The 11,876-nt window shown below is 49.4% G+C and overlaps 1 protein-coding gene across 1 annotated transcript in view; it reads left to right on the top strand.

Annotated features, from left to right (window-relative positions):
- Positions 1-2,121: 2,121 nt before the first annotated feature.
- Wwc1 (WW and C2 domain containing 1) overlaps positions 2,122-11,876 on the top strand; it is a 147,045-nt gene continuing 137,290 nt past the window's right edge. Inside the window, exon 1 of the mRNA XM_051168253.1 lies at positions 2,122-2,454. Coding sequence (XP_051024210.1) covers positions 2,336-2,454 — 119 coding nt within the window. The 5' untranslated portion in view covers positions 2,122-2,335. The remainder of the gene's footprint in view (positions 2,455-11,876) is intronic.

Below are 11,876 nucleotides of genomic sequence, written 5' to 3'. Positions count from 1 at the left end.
CATGGCTCACACCTGTCTATTACTCCAGTTCCTGGAGGGATCCAACCCCTACACACACACACACACACACACACACACACACACACACACACACACACACAAAACACCAATGCATATAAAAGTGCTGGTCATCAGCCAAGTGGACACTCCCCCCCCATGAGATTCCTGGGGTGAAGGCTTATCTTAAGCCCTTATTTTTCTCACTTCATTGTACTCTACCCAACCAGTTGGAAGGACTCAAAGTTGTTAAATTTTTTTTTCTTTCCTCAGAAGGAGAGGGCAGCAGGATGGTGATTTTCAAGGTTACCTTGGGCTACATAGCAAGACTCTGAAAAAAAATATTTCAAATAAAAGTATAGCGAAGGATGAGTGGTTGACCAGTAGTCTCACTGGTGCTGGGATGCTAGTGTCCCTTCTTAGTCCTGTCCCTGGCTATGTTGAGGTCGCAGTTTCCTCTGAGTATAGAAAGCCACCATCCTGTTCCAATGCTCTGTCGAGAAGATGAACTGAGATAGTACGTACTCGGAAGCAAGAGCCCCAGGTCAGCTTTACTTTGGAGTTGCCACTCCGGTCAACAATTGGGAATGTTGCAAGTGTCTCCAACACTTGGGAGGCAAAGGGGAAGGGAAGATAAGCATAGTTCAAAGCCAGCTTGATCTACATGCATAGTGAGTTCCCGGACAGCCAGAGCAATATATCTCAAAAACAAAAACCTCAAAACAAATGGAATGGTTTGCTGCGGGGGTGGGAGGTGTGGGGTGGGGTGGGGGAGGTGAACAGTTCAGTGATAGGGTGCCTGCCTGGCAAGTGTGACACCTTGGGTTTGTTCTGGACAGCACAGAAACAAGCAAACACTCCAGAAGTATTTAGAATAGTGAGGGCTTTGGCTGTGGGAGGCAGTGCAGAGGAAGGGAGAACCCCATCTTTCGGGTGGTGTGGACCTCCACACTAATCACCTAGGTCAGTCCTCCGGGCAGTTAGGTGTAGGGAGCCCCCCCCCCCAAAGGCCTTGTCTATCAAAAGGAGGTGAAGCCCAAACAGAGAGTCCCACACAGAAAGGGGAATTGACTGGCTACTCCCCAAACCAAGGGATTCTGACAAGGCACCGGACTTCATTTTTCCTGTTCAGGTTCCTGCCTCAGGCCTACTTAAGTTCGCACCAGACCTAAGAGGAAACAGACATGGCAAAGCCATCTTCTTTTTAAAATTTAATTCACTGTTTTCAGTTTCTCAAGACATGTATTTATTCTTGCGATAGGCTCTACTGTTTTGTTTTTTCCTCTTTCCTTTCTTTCTTTTCTTTTCTTTTTTTTTTTTTCCTCCGTGTTGACTTGGCCTGGAACTTTTTGGATCCAAGCAATCCTCCTGCCTCAGCCTCTTGAGTAGTTAAGAGACAGGTGCACTTCACTATGACTGGCAAAATTTGTCCTTCCCTCAACTCCCCTGGTACTCGCTGGAAGTCCTCTAAGGAAGCAGATCATAGCGTTCCTAATTTTAGGGACCCTAAGGAAAGCCGGCTACATTTGCAAATTACGGAGGGGAGGGTTGAAACAACGTGGGAAGAATTGAATAGGAGCGAGACAGATGGTGTGAGTGCTGGGGGAAGGGACTACAGATCTGGGAAAACTTATGTTCGCCGATTTGCAAGAATGTTTTCACTTAACCACTTCTTGCCTGACTCCTGATTCTGTATCATAGAAAATAGGGTGTGTCAATATTTGGGGACACGTATACCAAGAACCTGTAAAGAGAGCCTAGCCTCCCGGGGCTAAGCAGGGGTGGTCAGTGATCAGGACTGTCCCACGAGGGGGCGCGTCTCGGGCTCTAGGACCCGCCCTCGCCGCGCTGGGCGCGGGGAGGAGACCCGGGAACCCCGGAGCCCCGCGCTCCGCCTCCGGTTTCCGGGGCAGCGCAGTTACCTGCACTGCCAGAGCCACACCTGGCGGAGGCAGAAGTCTCGGGGAGCGCGGCAGGGGACCGGCAGTTGCTGTGAGAGGCGGCGGCGTGGAGCGCAGCGCGCGGCGGCCGAGACAGGCGGCAGGCGGCGGCTCGGGCCGCTCTCCCGGCCGGCTGGCCGCACACTCGGGCCGGCTGGGCGCCGCGGCGGGCGCACCACATGGCAGCGTGAGAGGCGGGCGGCGCGGGGCTGGGGCCGCAGGGCCGCATGGACAGCGGCGCCACTCTGGCCGGACCCCGATAGGGCCCCCGATCCGCGGGCGCCACCCCCCGATCATGCTACCTCGGCGGCTGCCTGGACCCAAAGCGGCCGGCCCGAGCCGCTGAGCCCCGTGGCGGCCGCGAGCTGCATGGGGGAGCGCGGGCCGTGCTCGGGAAGATGCCCCGGCCGGAGTTGCCCCTGCCGGAGGGCTGGGAGGAGGCGCGCGACTTCGACGGCAAGGTCTACTACATAGACCACAGGAACCGCACCACCAGCTGGATCGACCCTCGGGACAGGTAGGACCTGGGGAGCTCTGACCTGGACCCGGCACCGCGCCTGCGCCGCACCTGTCCTTGGTGTGCAGGGGAACTCTGCATGCCTCTTACTAGGTCCTAGTTTGCCCCTCTCCACACCCTCACCCCTTGTTGAACTCCACTCCTGCCCTAAAAGCTGCAACGGGGGGGGGGGGGCGGGGGGGGGCGGGGGAGGACGCCAAGCGAGCGGCCCGCAGCCAGCCTCAGGTGAAGGACTTAGGCCCCAGTGGCACCTGCCCAGAGTTTTGACCTTAAGCTCTAGCGGGGTCCCTGCCTTTTAGAAAGAGAAGTCTGACCAAGGTGAAGGCAAAGACCTAGCCAGGTGAAGTGAATCTTCCCTGGGGACTCCGTTGGCTGGGAGGGTGGTTTTGGCATGGAGAGGTGGTAGGGAGCCTACGGGTCGCTGGGAGACTACTGGAGGAAGGACATTCAGCTTGGCGAAGGGAAAGCAGCTTTTTGACAGGTGCTTCTTTGGCTGCTGTGAAAAGCTTTGGAGCGAGTCTGGGGAAGCTGGAGGTGGGAGGGGAAAGAGAGAGCGGGGGAGGGCAAAAGAGGGAGACTGGTTCTCCAGGAATCTCACAGCAAGTTAAAAAGCTGTTAGGATGCTGAGAGAAGTGAGAGGCCTCTGGCAAAGCTCTGCCTGTAGACTTCTCTCCTCTCTTTCTTCCTTCTGGGGCCAGAGCTAGTCTTGACCTTGGTGGGCACCTCACAGGGTGTCGTACTTGCTTTTACCGAGGCAGGTAGAGTCTTAACATTCCAGACTCTTTTCCTCTTTCATCTACTTACACCTGGCCAATGTGTGCCCCGGGGAGGAGGGGAGACGTCCTTTGCTGTTACGGTGTGTGGTCAGAGTGTCCCAGGAATGTTGAATTTTCAACTGGTCTGTGACCTTGGGAGTTAGGTGCTAGGTGAATTTGTTGGACCCTTCATCTTATGGGGTTCAGATAAGGGGCATCTGAGAAGTCCAGAATAAAGTGTATAGCAAGATGGGGGTTAAAGAAAAAGAAAAGAAAAGAAAAGAAAAAAGCAGAAATCAATTAGTTCAATTTCTCTTGAGTACATTTATCCATCCATCCATTCGTCACTTCATGAATGAAAACCCTTTGCTCAGCACTAGTCTTCTTCATGTAATTTGGAAGAGAAAAAATGCTATGGCATGCTAGGCAGGCTGCTCTAATCTTTTGGCCTCGGTTTCCCTTTCTGTCTGATGAATGGTTTGCTCTGACAGGAAGGAAAAACAACAGGGACTCAGCTGAGGGAAAGACAGGCTAGCCAGGGCTGCATAGTGAGGCCCTGTCTCAACAAACAAGTCTGATAGGAAACCAGTTAGAAAATGCAAGCCCAACCTTCCTCAAGTGCCTCCCCCCCACCCCCAGCCCTCCACCATCATGTGTTTAATAACATGTATGTGTGTGCATGTAGAGACCAGTGGCGAATGTGTAAGAGTTGATTTGCTCCTTCCACCAGTAACCACACTCAAGTGGCTCAGGGCCACTGCCTTTACCGATGGAGCCATCTCACCAACTCTCATTTTCCCTCATTTATTTATTTGTTTGCTCATTATTTATTTTTGATGAGATCTTGCCGTGTAGCCTTGCCTGGCCTGGAACTCGAGATCTCCCTGCCTCTTCCATCAGAGAGCTGGAATTAAAAGTGCTTACCACTGCACCCAGCCCGTTTTCCCATTTTTTTATTATTTGTTTTTTATGTATATGAGTGCTCTGTTTTTGCATACACCAGAAGAGGGAATCAGATTCCATTACAGATGGTTGTGAGCCACCATGTGGTTGCTGGGAATTGAACTCAGGACCCCTGGAAGAGGAGCCAGTGCTCTTAACCGCTGAGCCATCTCTCCAGCCCACCCCCCACACCCCCACCCCATTTTCCCATTTTTAAATATAACAGAAAATGTGAAACCGAGGGGCGTGGCTTGCTCTCAGTTTTGCTCCTCCCACTTCACTACATTGCCATTGGGCTCTGACTTCATAACCTGTAATCTTGTCTCATTCTCCCCCCTGCCTCTCAGAGCAAGGTAGCCCGGGGGGGAGGGCCTATAACTGTGTAGGTGAGCTTAGCCACCCCCTTCACCTTCTCTTTCCCTTAGAACAAACAACTTCAGCCTCATGTGTCCCACATTATACATGTCTGCAGCTGAGGCCAGTGTCCTCCTAGCAGGAGGACATCATGTTCCTGGGTGAGGACTACCCTTCCAGCCTTGATGATTATGCATCTGAGGGAATAATACTGCATAGAAGAAAACCTCTCAAAAATACCAGTAATCCGGTGCCCTTGGGAGAGGGTAAGTGGATAGTGTCCAAAAACTGATTTGACCAGAAGAGAATATCCCAGGATGTAGAGTAGTGTACCACATTCATAACTTTTTGGTCTATCTACCTGAACTGTTGCTTAATACTTGCCTTTCCGTCAAAACGTTTGGTGTCATTTTCACACATGGGAAACTGTTAATATCGATTGCCATTCATAGAAAAGACTCTTTTAAAAAATAAAATAAAATTCTACTTTGATAAGATACTATGTCTCATGTTCCCCACCAGGCCAGGGCCAAGCAACCTCTGTTTTTAGGTGGGTTGGCTTAGTGAGAGGTCACCGCCATGACAATGCTTGGTGGGGCCACTCACATTCTTTATTTTTTGTCCCTCTTGCTCATCCCACCCGCACTGGGTTTCGACGGGGCCTCTGAGCTTGGAGTCAGGGATGGGGATCACTCTTGAGGACCACTTTGAGAGTTTTCGGATGGAGCTTCGCAGAGGACGTTGCCTTCTCCATCTGTCTTGTATACCCAGCTAGGGGTTCCGCCTTTTAGCCCTGCCTGTGTAGGCGTGGGCTCACTGTTTAACGTCTGTGAGGCTTGAGTGCTCCGTGGGTCATGGGAACAGTTGGCTAAGCTCTCCACTGGGCTCCCAGTGCTATTTCAACTTTCCTTCTTTCCTCTCCCCCGCTGATTATGAGAGAGAAGGGGCTGTGATAAGGATAGCCTAGGAGCGTAAGCAGGGGGCAGTTTAACAAAGCTGAAAAGAGTTGAATTTTTTTTTTTTTTTTTTTTTTTTTTTTTGTGAGGGGTTAAAAAGGAAAGGTAAATTCTCCCAGAGTAGTTAGTTACATCTCTACCACTAGTTAATGGTGTGAAACAAACAAATGAAAGAAAAAAAAAAAAAAAACAGTTTAAGAAAATTCCACTCCTTAAGAGTGTGTGTATCTGAGTGCTCATCACAGCCATGCCCGCCCATTCCCCTGAATTTCAAAGAAGTAAGTCAAATGGTCCTTCAGTTGGAAAAGGGATTTCTCAGCCACCAAGGACAAAATAGTGTCTCTGGTTACCAACCCTAAAGAATGTCTTGGCACATTCCGCCCCCTGGGACTAAGCTGTTTTGTGTGCTGTCCATGGAGCTGCTGGGGGTAGAGAATCCAGTTTTCAGCTCTCCCTTTCACCAGGGGGGTGGACGAGCAGCCAAGCAGCCAGCTTTGCCAACTCTCTCCCCTTTTCACCCAGCAAAGACCGGGAGGCTGGAATTCCTGAGGACGGTTGTCCCAACAACAGGAGAGGGTCCAGTGGGCAGCTTGGACCCTGCCCACTGGGCCAAAGGCTGCGGTAGCACTTAGGCTTTACCCAAGTCAAAGCCAGTCAGGGGAGGGACAGGTCCCTAGGGAACCGGGTGCTGTAGGTCATACCTTGAACACCCCGTTATCGCTGAGTACCTTTTGCTTCTGGAAGCTGCCAGCAAAGGACCAGGCTCCTGCCTGTGTTCAGCTTCATGGTATGTAAAAACAAATGCACCAATTGTTGGCTGAGGAAGAATGGATCATGGGCACTGGCTCTTCAGAGAAGATTCCTGAAGCCTCCTCCTGAGCTTTGTGTTCAGACCTTGCAGGAACTCCCTGAGAACTCTGAGCATTTTCTGAGTTCCAGTAACATGCCCTGGAGACCCACTTAGCTCAGGACCCAGCTATCTCTCCCACCATCACCAAACAGCCAGTGTTTGTCAACCTATTTATTACTTCGGAAATATTATTTGTTATAGGAGCTTGAGTCTACAGTAGTTGAGGGTCCTTGCCTTCTAGGCCGTGTCAATCTGGTGGAAGAGCAAGACTCTTTCCCAAGTGCAAACAAGGTGAACTCCAGGCTCATCACTCCTGCCATAGACAAACTTGCAAACTGCTTGTCAACCTCTCTAAGCCCTTCGTTTTGGTGGAGAGCAGATAATGGTTGAACTGAGAGAGAGCTTTCCATGGGTTGCTAGTTCTGTAAATCCTCCCATCGGACCTGAGACTTAGTTATCTACGGTTCTGGAAGACTAAATGCAGCAAAGCCACACAACTGTATTAACATTACTTTTAATAGCATTGGGGATCGAACCTCGGGCCTCAGACTTGCCAAGCAAATGCTCTCCCACTGAGCCATTGCCCCAGGTAGGGTCACCCAACGTTTGCAAACCTATAGGAATGTTAGGCTGAATCTAGGTAGAACCTGCATTTCTTATTTATTTATTTATTTATTCATATTTTATGTGCATTAGTGTGTTGCTTGCATGTATGTGTGTGTGAGGGTGTTGGCTCCCCTGGAACTTTAGTTACAAACAGTTGTGAGCTGCTATGTGTGTACTGGGAATTGAACCCAGGTCCTCTGGAAGAACAGCCAGTGCTCTAAACCTCTGAGCCACCTCTCCGCCCTTCCTATCTATCTGTCTGTCTGTCTATCTATCATCATCTATCTAGTGGTGTTGGGGTGGGGCTCATATTTCTTTTCTTTTCTTTTTTTCTTTTTCTTTTTTTGTTTTTGTTTTTCAAAACAAGGTTTCTCTGTGTTAGCCTTGGCTGTCCTGGACTCACTTTGTAGACCAGGCTAGCCTCGAACTCACAGAGATCTGCCTGCCTCTGCCTCCTGAGTGCTGGTATTAAAGACGTGAGCCACCACCGCTGGGCCTGGGGCTCACATTTCTAAGGACTGCACCTTTTAGCCTCCAGCCAACTGAGTTGCTGACTCAGGACCTCTGCTCCGCTGCAGCAAGAATTTGGCCTTGAGAAATGGAACTAAGCCAGAAATGGTTTCACTTACCTGTGACCATTCTAATGTGGCCACAGTCAACCAGGGGGCAAGTGTGGATGATGGAAAGAGGCATAAGCCTTTCATTCCTGGCATCTTAGACCTCCCACTTGTCCTCTAGTGACCTTGGCTAGTGGACATATCCTCTCTGGCCCTTGGTTTTGCCTGTTTGTTTTTGCATGAGAACTTACACATAAACCACCAAAGGAGGCTGTGTGATTTGAAGAGGTAGGATGGCCGGCCACCATGGAGCCTGGCATGCAGGGAGCCCTGGAGAATGTCAGTTCTTCCAAGCTTTACTAGGAAAAGTACCTGTGAGGCACCTAAGTCAACCACTGGCTGATTCTCCACCCACCTGTGCAGTCGGAATGTGTCTTTCTGATGATGTAATCTGGGCTCCTGATTTCCCTGATGAAACTCAGACAAGTGACTCGCCCAAGGTCACACAGCACATCAGTTTTAGTAAAGGGCGCCTCTCTTCTTCCCCTTAGGTACCCGCTCCAGGTTCTCCTAACCTGTGGTCTTTTGCTGAGCTGTTGTTCTTCATGATTATTTCTGTCTGTGCCAAACAAGCAAGTTTAATTCGTGTCAAGCCATTTGTGTGTAGGGCTACAGGAATTTGTGATACGTGGGACGGTGAAAATGCTAGTGGTCGAGTGAGAATTACTTTTTTTATTGCTTACAATGGACTTAAGGGCCACTGTTTGACTGTTGTCTGTTGTAAGTAGGACGAAGTTTACATTGTGATGTGCTTGCTTAGGCGAGAGTGTCACAGGCTGGCTGGGGAGTTTGCCCAAAGCTGTGTATGTTCCATGCTTACGATCCTAATGTCCCATTACATATACACTTGCAACACTAATTTAACCTGTATGCAAGTTGAGAGCTCTTCCACCAGGCTTGAATTTATCCAGATGTGATAAATAACTGCCCCCCTCCCCCGTAACCCCAGCATTCAGGAAGCTGAGGCAAAAGAATAATAAGTTTCAGGCTAGCCTGGGCTATATAATAGCATGGCGCCCCTAATATTCTGTGAACACCTACAATGCAAGGGAACATCATGTGTCAATTGTAAGAAATAGTTGTGTTACAAACCAATACTTGACAAGGCTACACAGAGAAACCCTGTCTCAAAAAGCCAAAAAATAATAAAAAAAAATAAAAAATAAAAATAACACTTGACATAAACAAGAAGAAACAAGAGGGTTGGAAGCCCAAAAATGTGTAAAACAATATAATAAGTGATTCCGTATGTTGAATTGTCATTCTGAGCTGCTCTATAGGGCTGGCGTTTGTATTAGAATCTCATCTAATCCTTTCAATATCTGTACTACCCTTCTGTCTTCAGATGGGGAAAGTTAGTTAAGTAGAAATTAATCCTCTGCAAGGTGGACCTCTCAATCAATACCCCTATCTATTAGCAGTAGTCTGCTCCGGCTTGATCACCTATGTCAGGCCCACAATGAGCCCTTTGACAAGTTAGGCTTGCATTACCGCATGCTCTAGGAATGAATATATATCTGACACTGATCTTAGGGGAGATGCCACTAAAGTCCCTTGACCTGAGTAGCCAGTGGGCCCCTGCGACAGCTTAGGAGACTCTTTAGGATCTCTTCTATGTTCCGAGCACAGAAGCCAAGAGGATGAGAGACCACAGAAGGAGGCAGAGACTCTGGAAGATGCAGAGTTGTACAGCGAGGTCAGGGTCCTGTCCAAGTTGCTTGGGCAAATCTCCTACCAGCCAGGGAGTAACAGAGGAGGCATCTCCTCTCTGTCCCCAGCCCCCGCCCCTTTCTAGGAGAGGGCTTAGCCAAACTGACCTGATTTTCCAATCCCCTAGGGTCCCAGGTAGCCGTGAGAGAAACACTGCCCTTTTGAAGGGAGAGAATCAAGTTGCCTGAGTTACCAGGAAGGCTGGCATGTCATGTGCAGGTGCACAAAAGGAGAGACAGTTTTGATTATGCGAGAGCAGGGGTTGGCCATCGTGTTGCCCCACGGAGAGTCATGGCCACAATTTGATGGCATTTTTAGGGAATGCTAACTTAGTGGCCGTTGGGTATCCATATAGTGTCAAGTGCTTCTCAGCTCCTTACTGCCCCTCCTGCCCCCCATCAGCAAGGAGCCCAGATAAGTGGAATCAACTTCCTTTATTGAGGGAGCACTTCCACCTGCATAGGACCGAGAGGGGACCGATGCCAAATCCACATGGGAAGGCCATGCTGTGCCTCTCCCAGTCTTGAATCCCTCTTTCAGAATGTGACAGTGGGAGAGAAAAACTAAGATTTTTATCATTAACCTTTAATTAATTAATTACATATATAACAATTAACACATTGTCATTACATATGTATATAATCCATTCAAGCCTCTAGCTCTTAGGTGGGAAACCTCTTAACAAAATACAATGGGATAGGAGGGCAGGATAGGCATTCATTGTGGTTGGGCAAGGAGCACATTCTATGAAAATGCTGGTCTGGGAAGAGTAGATGGGTAGAGAAAATGACAGGGAGGGAACAAAAAGGGACAAGTGTATGGGGTCATGTGCTCCCCTCAACCCCCCCTCCCAGTGCCTCCTAGATGCTTCTACCCATGACATCTCCCAGTTGGGAAGAAACGGGATCTTTCAGTTTCAAATGTCTGCCAAAGAAAAGGGGCTGAGGCTTAAATTCTCACTCAATGGTCAGCCAGGGAGGGGGGGAAATGAAGCTGCATCAAGATTAGGGACACCTTTGTTGGCTGTTTCTTTTTCTTAGTCCTCCATTCATCACTTGCTGGCAGCAGGGACACCAGGCCAGCAGCAGCTGCTGAATTTCCCCAGTCAGCTGCCTGCTGCTGTCCCGCCCTGTCTCCCTACCCCACCCCCCCCCCCCCCCCCCCCCAACACCTTGGCTTCCTCTGTCCCTGGGCCATCATTGGGGTATCCCTGGGATTCACCGACTGGCAACTGCCTTGGAGGGATAAAATGTCAAGATACAGGCATCAGGTGTCCTGTTCAGATGAGATGATCAAAAACAGCCCTCGCACTCTGCCTCTATGGTTGCTTTATCAAGCTCCCTGAACATCTCACTGTGCACTCCAGGAATTGTTCATGACTGTGTGTCTTGCCTTTGTGTCAGGAAAACAGTACTGAGAGCCATAACTGTTATGGGAGGATAGTGGTATTCAAGAAAAAATGGTAACTTTTAGCGATGTCTACCCAGCATCTGTGATGGGCGGGGCCCTATTGTGCACCACAGTTCCTGGCATTTTGCAAGCAGGGAAACTGAGGTAGGAAGATGTCAAGCAACAAATCCCAGGTCATGCAGGTGCAAGGGGGTTAAGATTTCAAAGCCTTGCTCCTTTCTACCCCTGCAGTTTTTTGAGTTCTGAGAAACAGGAAAGGCAAAGAAAAGGGACCTTAGTAAATACAGCAAAAGAAATACACAGAACTGTCAGTGCATATGCTTTGTCACTATAGAGAAAAAGACAAGCACGGTTGTATCTTACCAAAAGCACAACCCAACCCACCGTTCCCTGCACTTCATAAAAATCACTGGAGGACACTATGTAAAAATCTGACGCTCTTGCCACTAGCAAATGACATTGAACCAACTCCTCCTCAACTGTAAAATAGGGAGATGTAAAAATACACAGTACTTACCCCAGAAACCTGTTTGGGGGTGATGAGCTGACAACAGTGTGTAAGATCACAGCACTCTGTCTACTATCATGCTGTACAAGTCAAGCCTGCACTAGGTAGACTAACTCACCCACCTGTTCTAGGAGAGGAGCTAACCCTGCTGTTTCCTCCTTTCCAGCTAAAGCGTCTCAATGGCCATAGCTCACCTGAGCCACACTGACGTTACTGCTTTGCCAACCATCTTGGCAGTGCTCGTTATATAAATAAATCAATAAACTTTTCCTCCTGGGTCTTATCAGAGGCAAGCCCTTCATTGGAATTTCTTGAGTGGAGTGACTTGCGGGTGAGCTGGCACCGGGGACCGTGTGTGTGTGTGTGTGTGTGTGTGTGTGTGTGTGTGTGTGTGTGTGTGTGTAGCATGGATAATGAACTGTGCTTGTCATCGCTGAGCTCAGAAGACTGATGTAGGAACATTCTCTCGTAATGCTTTGTTAGCAGATCGCTTCCCTCCGTCTCTTTCCCTCTAGTTGCTGTGGAATCTAGGGATTTTTGGCAAGCGGGAGGTGCAGAAGGGCCCTGGCACTTATCAGTCCCACCCAGCCAGGTAGGTGTTGGCCATTCACTCCACAGGTATTTATGAAGTGCCCGTGGTGCTGGGGATCGGAGCAAAGTCCCACTGCGGTGGGGTGGACCCTTGGTTAGGGAAGACTAGCCAATGGTTAAACA

Source organism: Acomys russatus, chromosome 25 (assembly GCF_903995435.1).
Source record: "Acomys russatus chromosome 25, mAcoRus1.1, whole genome shotgun sequence".
Taxonomy (NCBI): Eukaryota; Metazoa; Chordata; class Mammalia; order Rodentia; family Muridae; genus Acomys; species Acomys russatus.
Note: the sequence above shows the minus strand (reverse complement) of the source record. Positions and strands in the feature narration are given on the sequence as shown.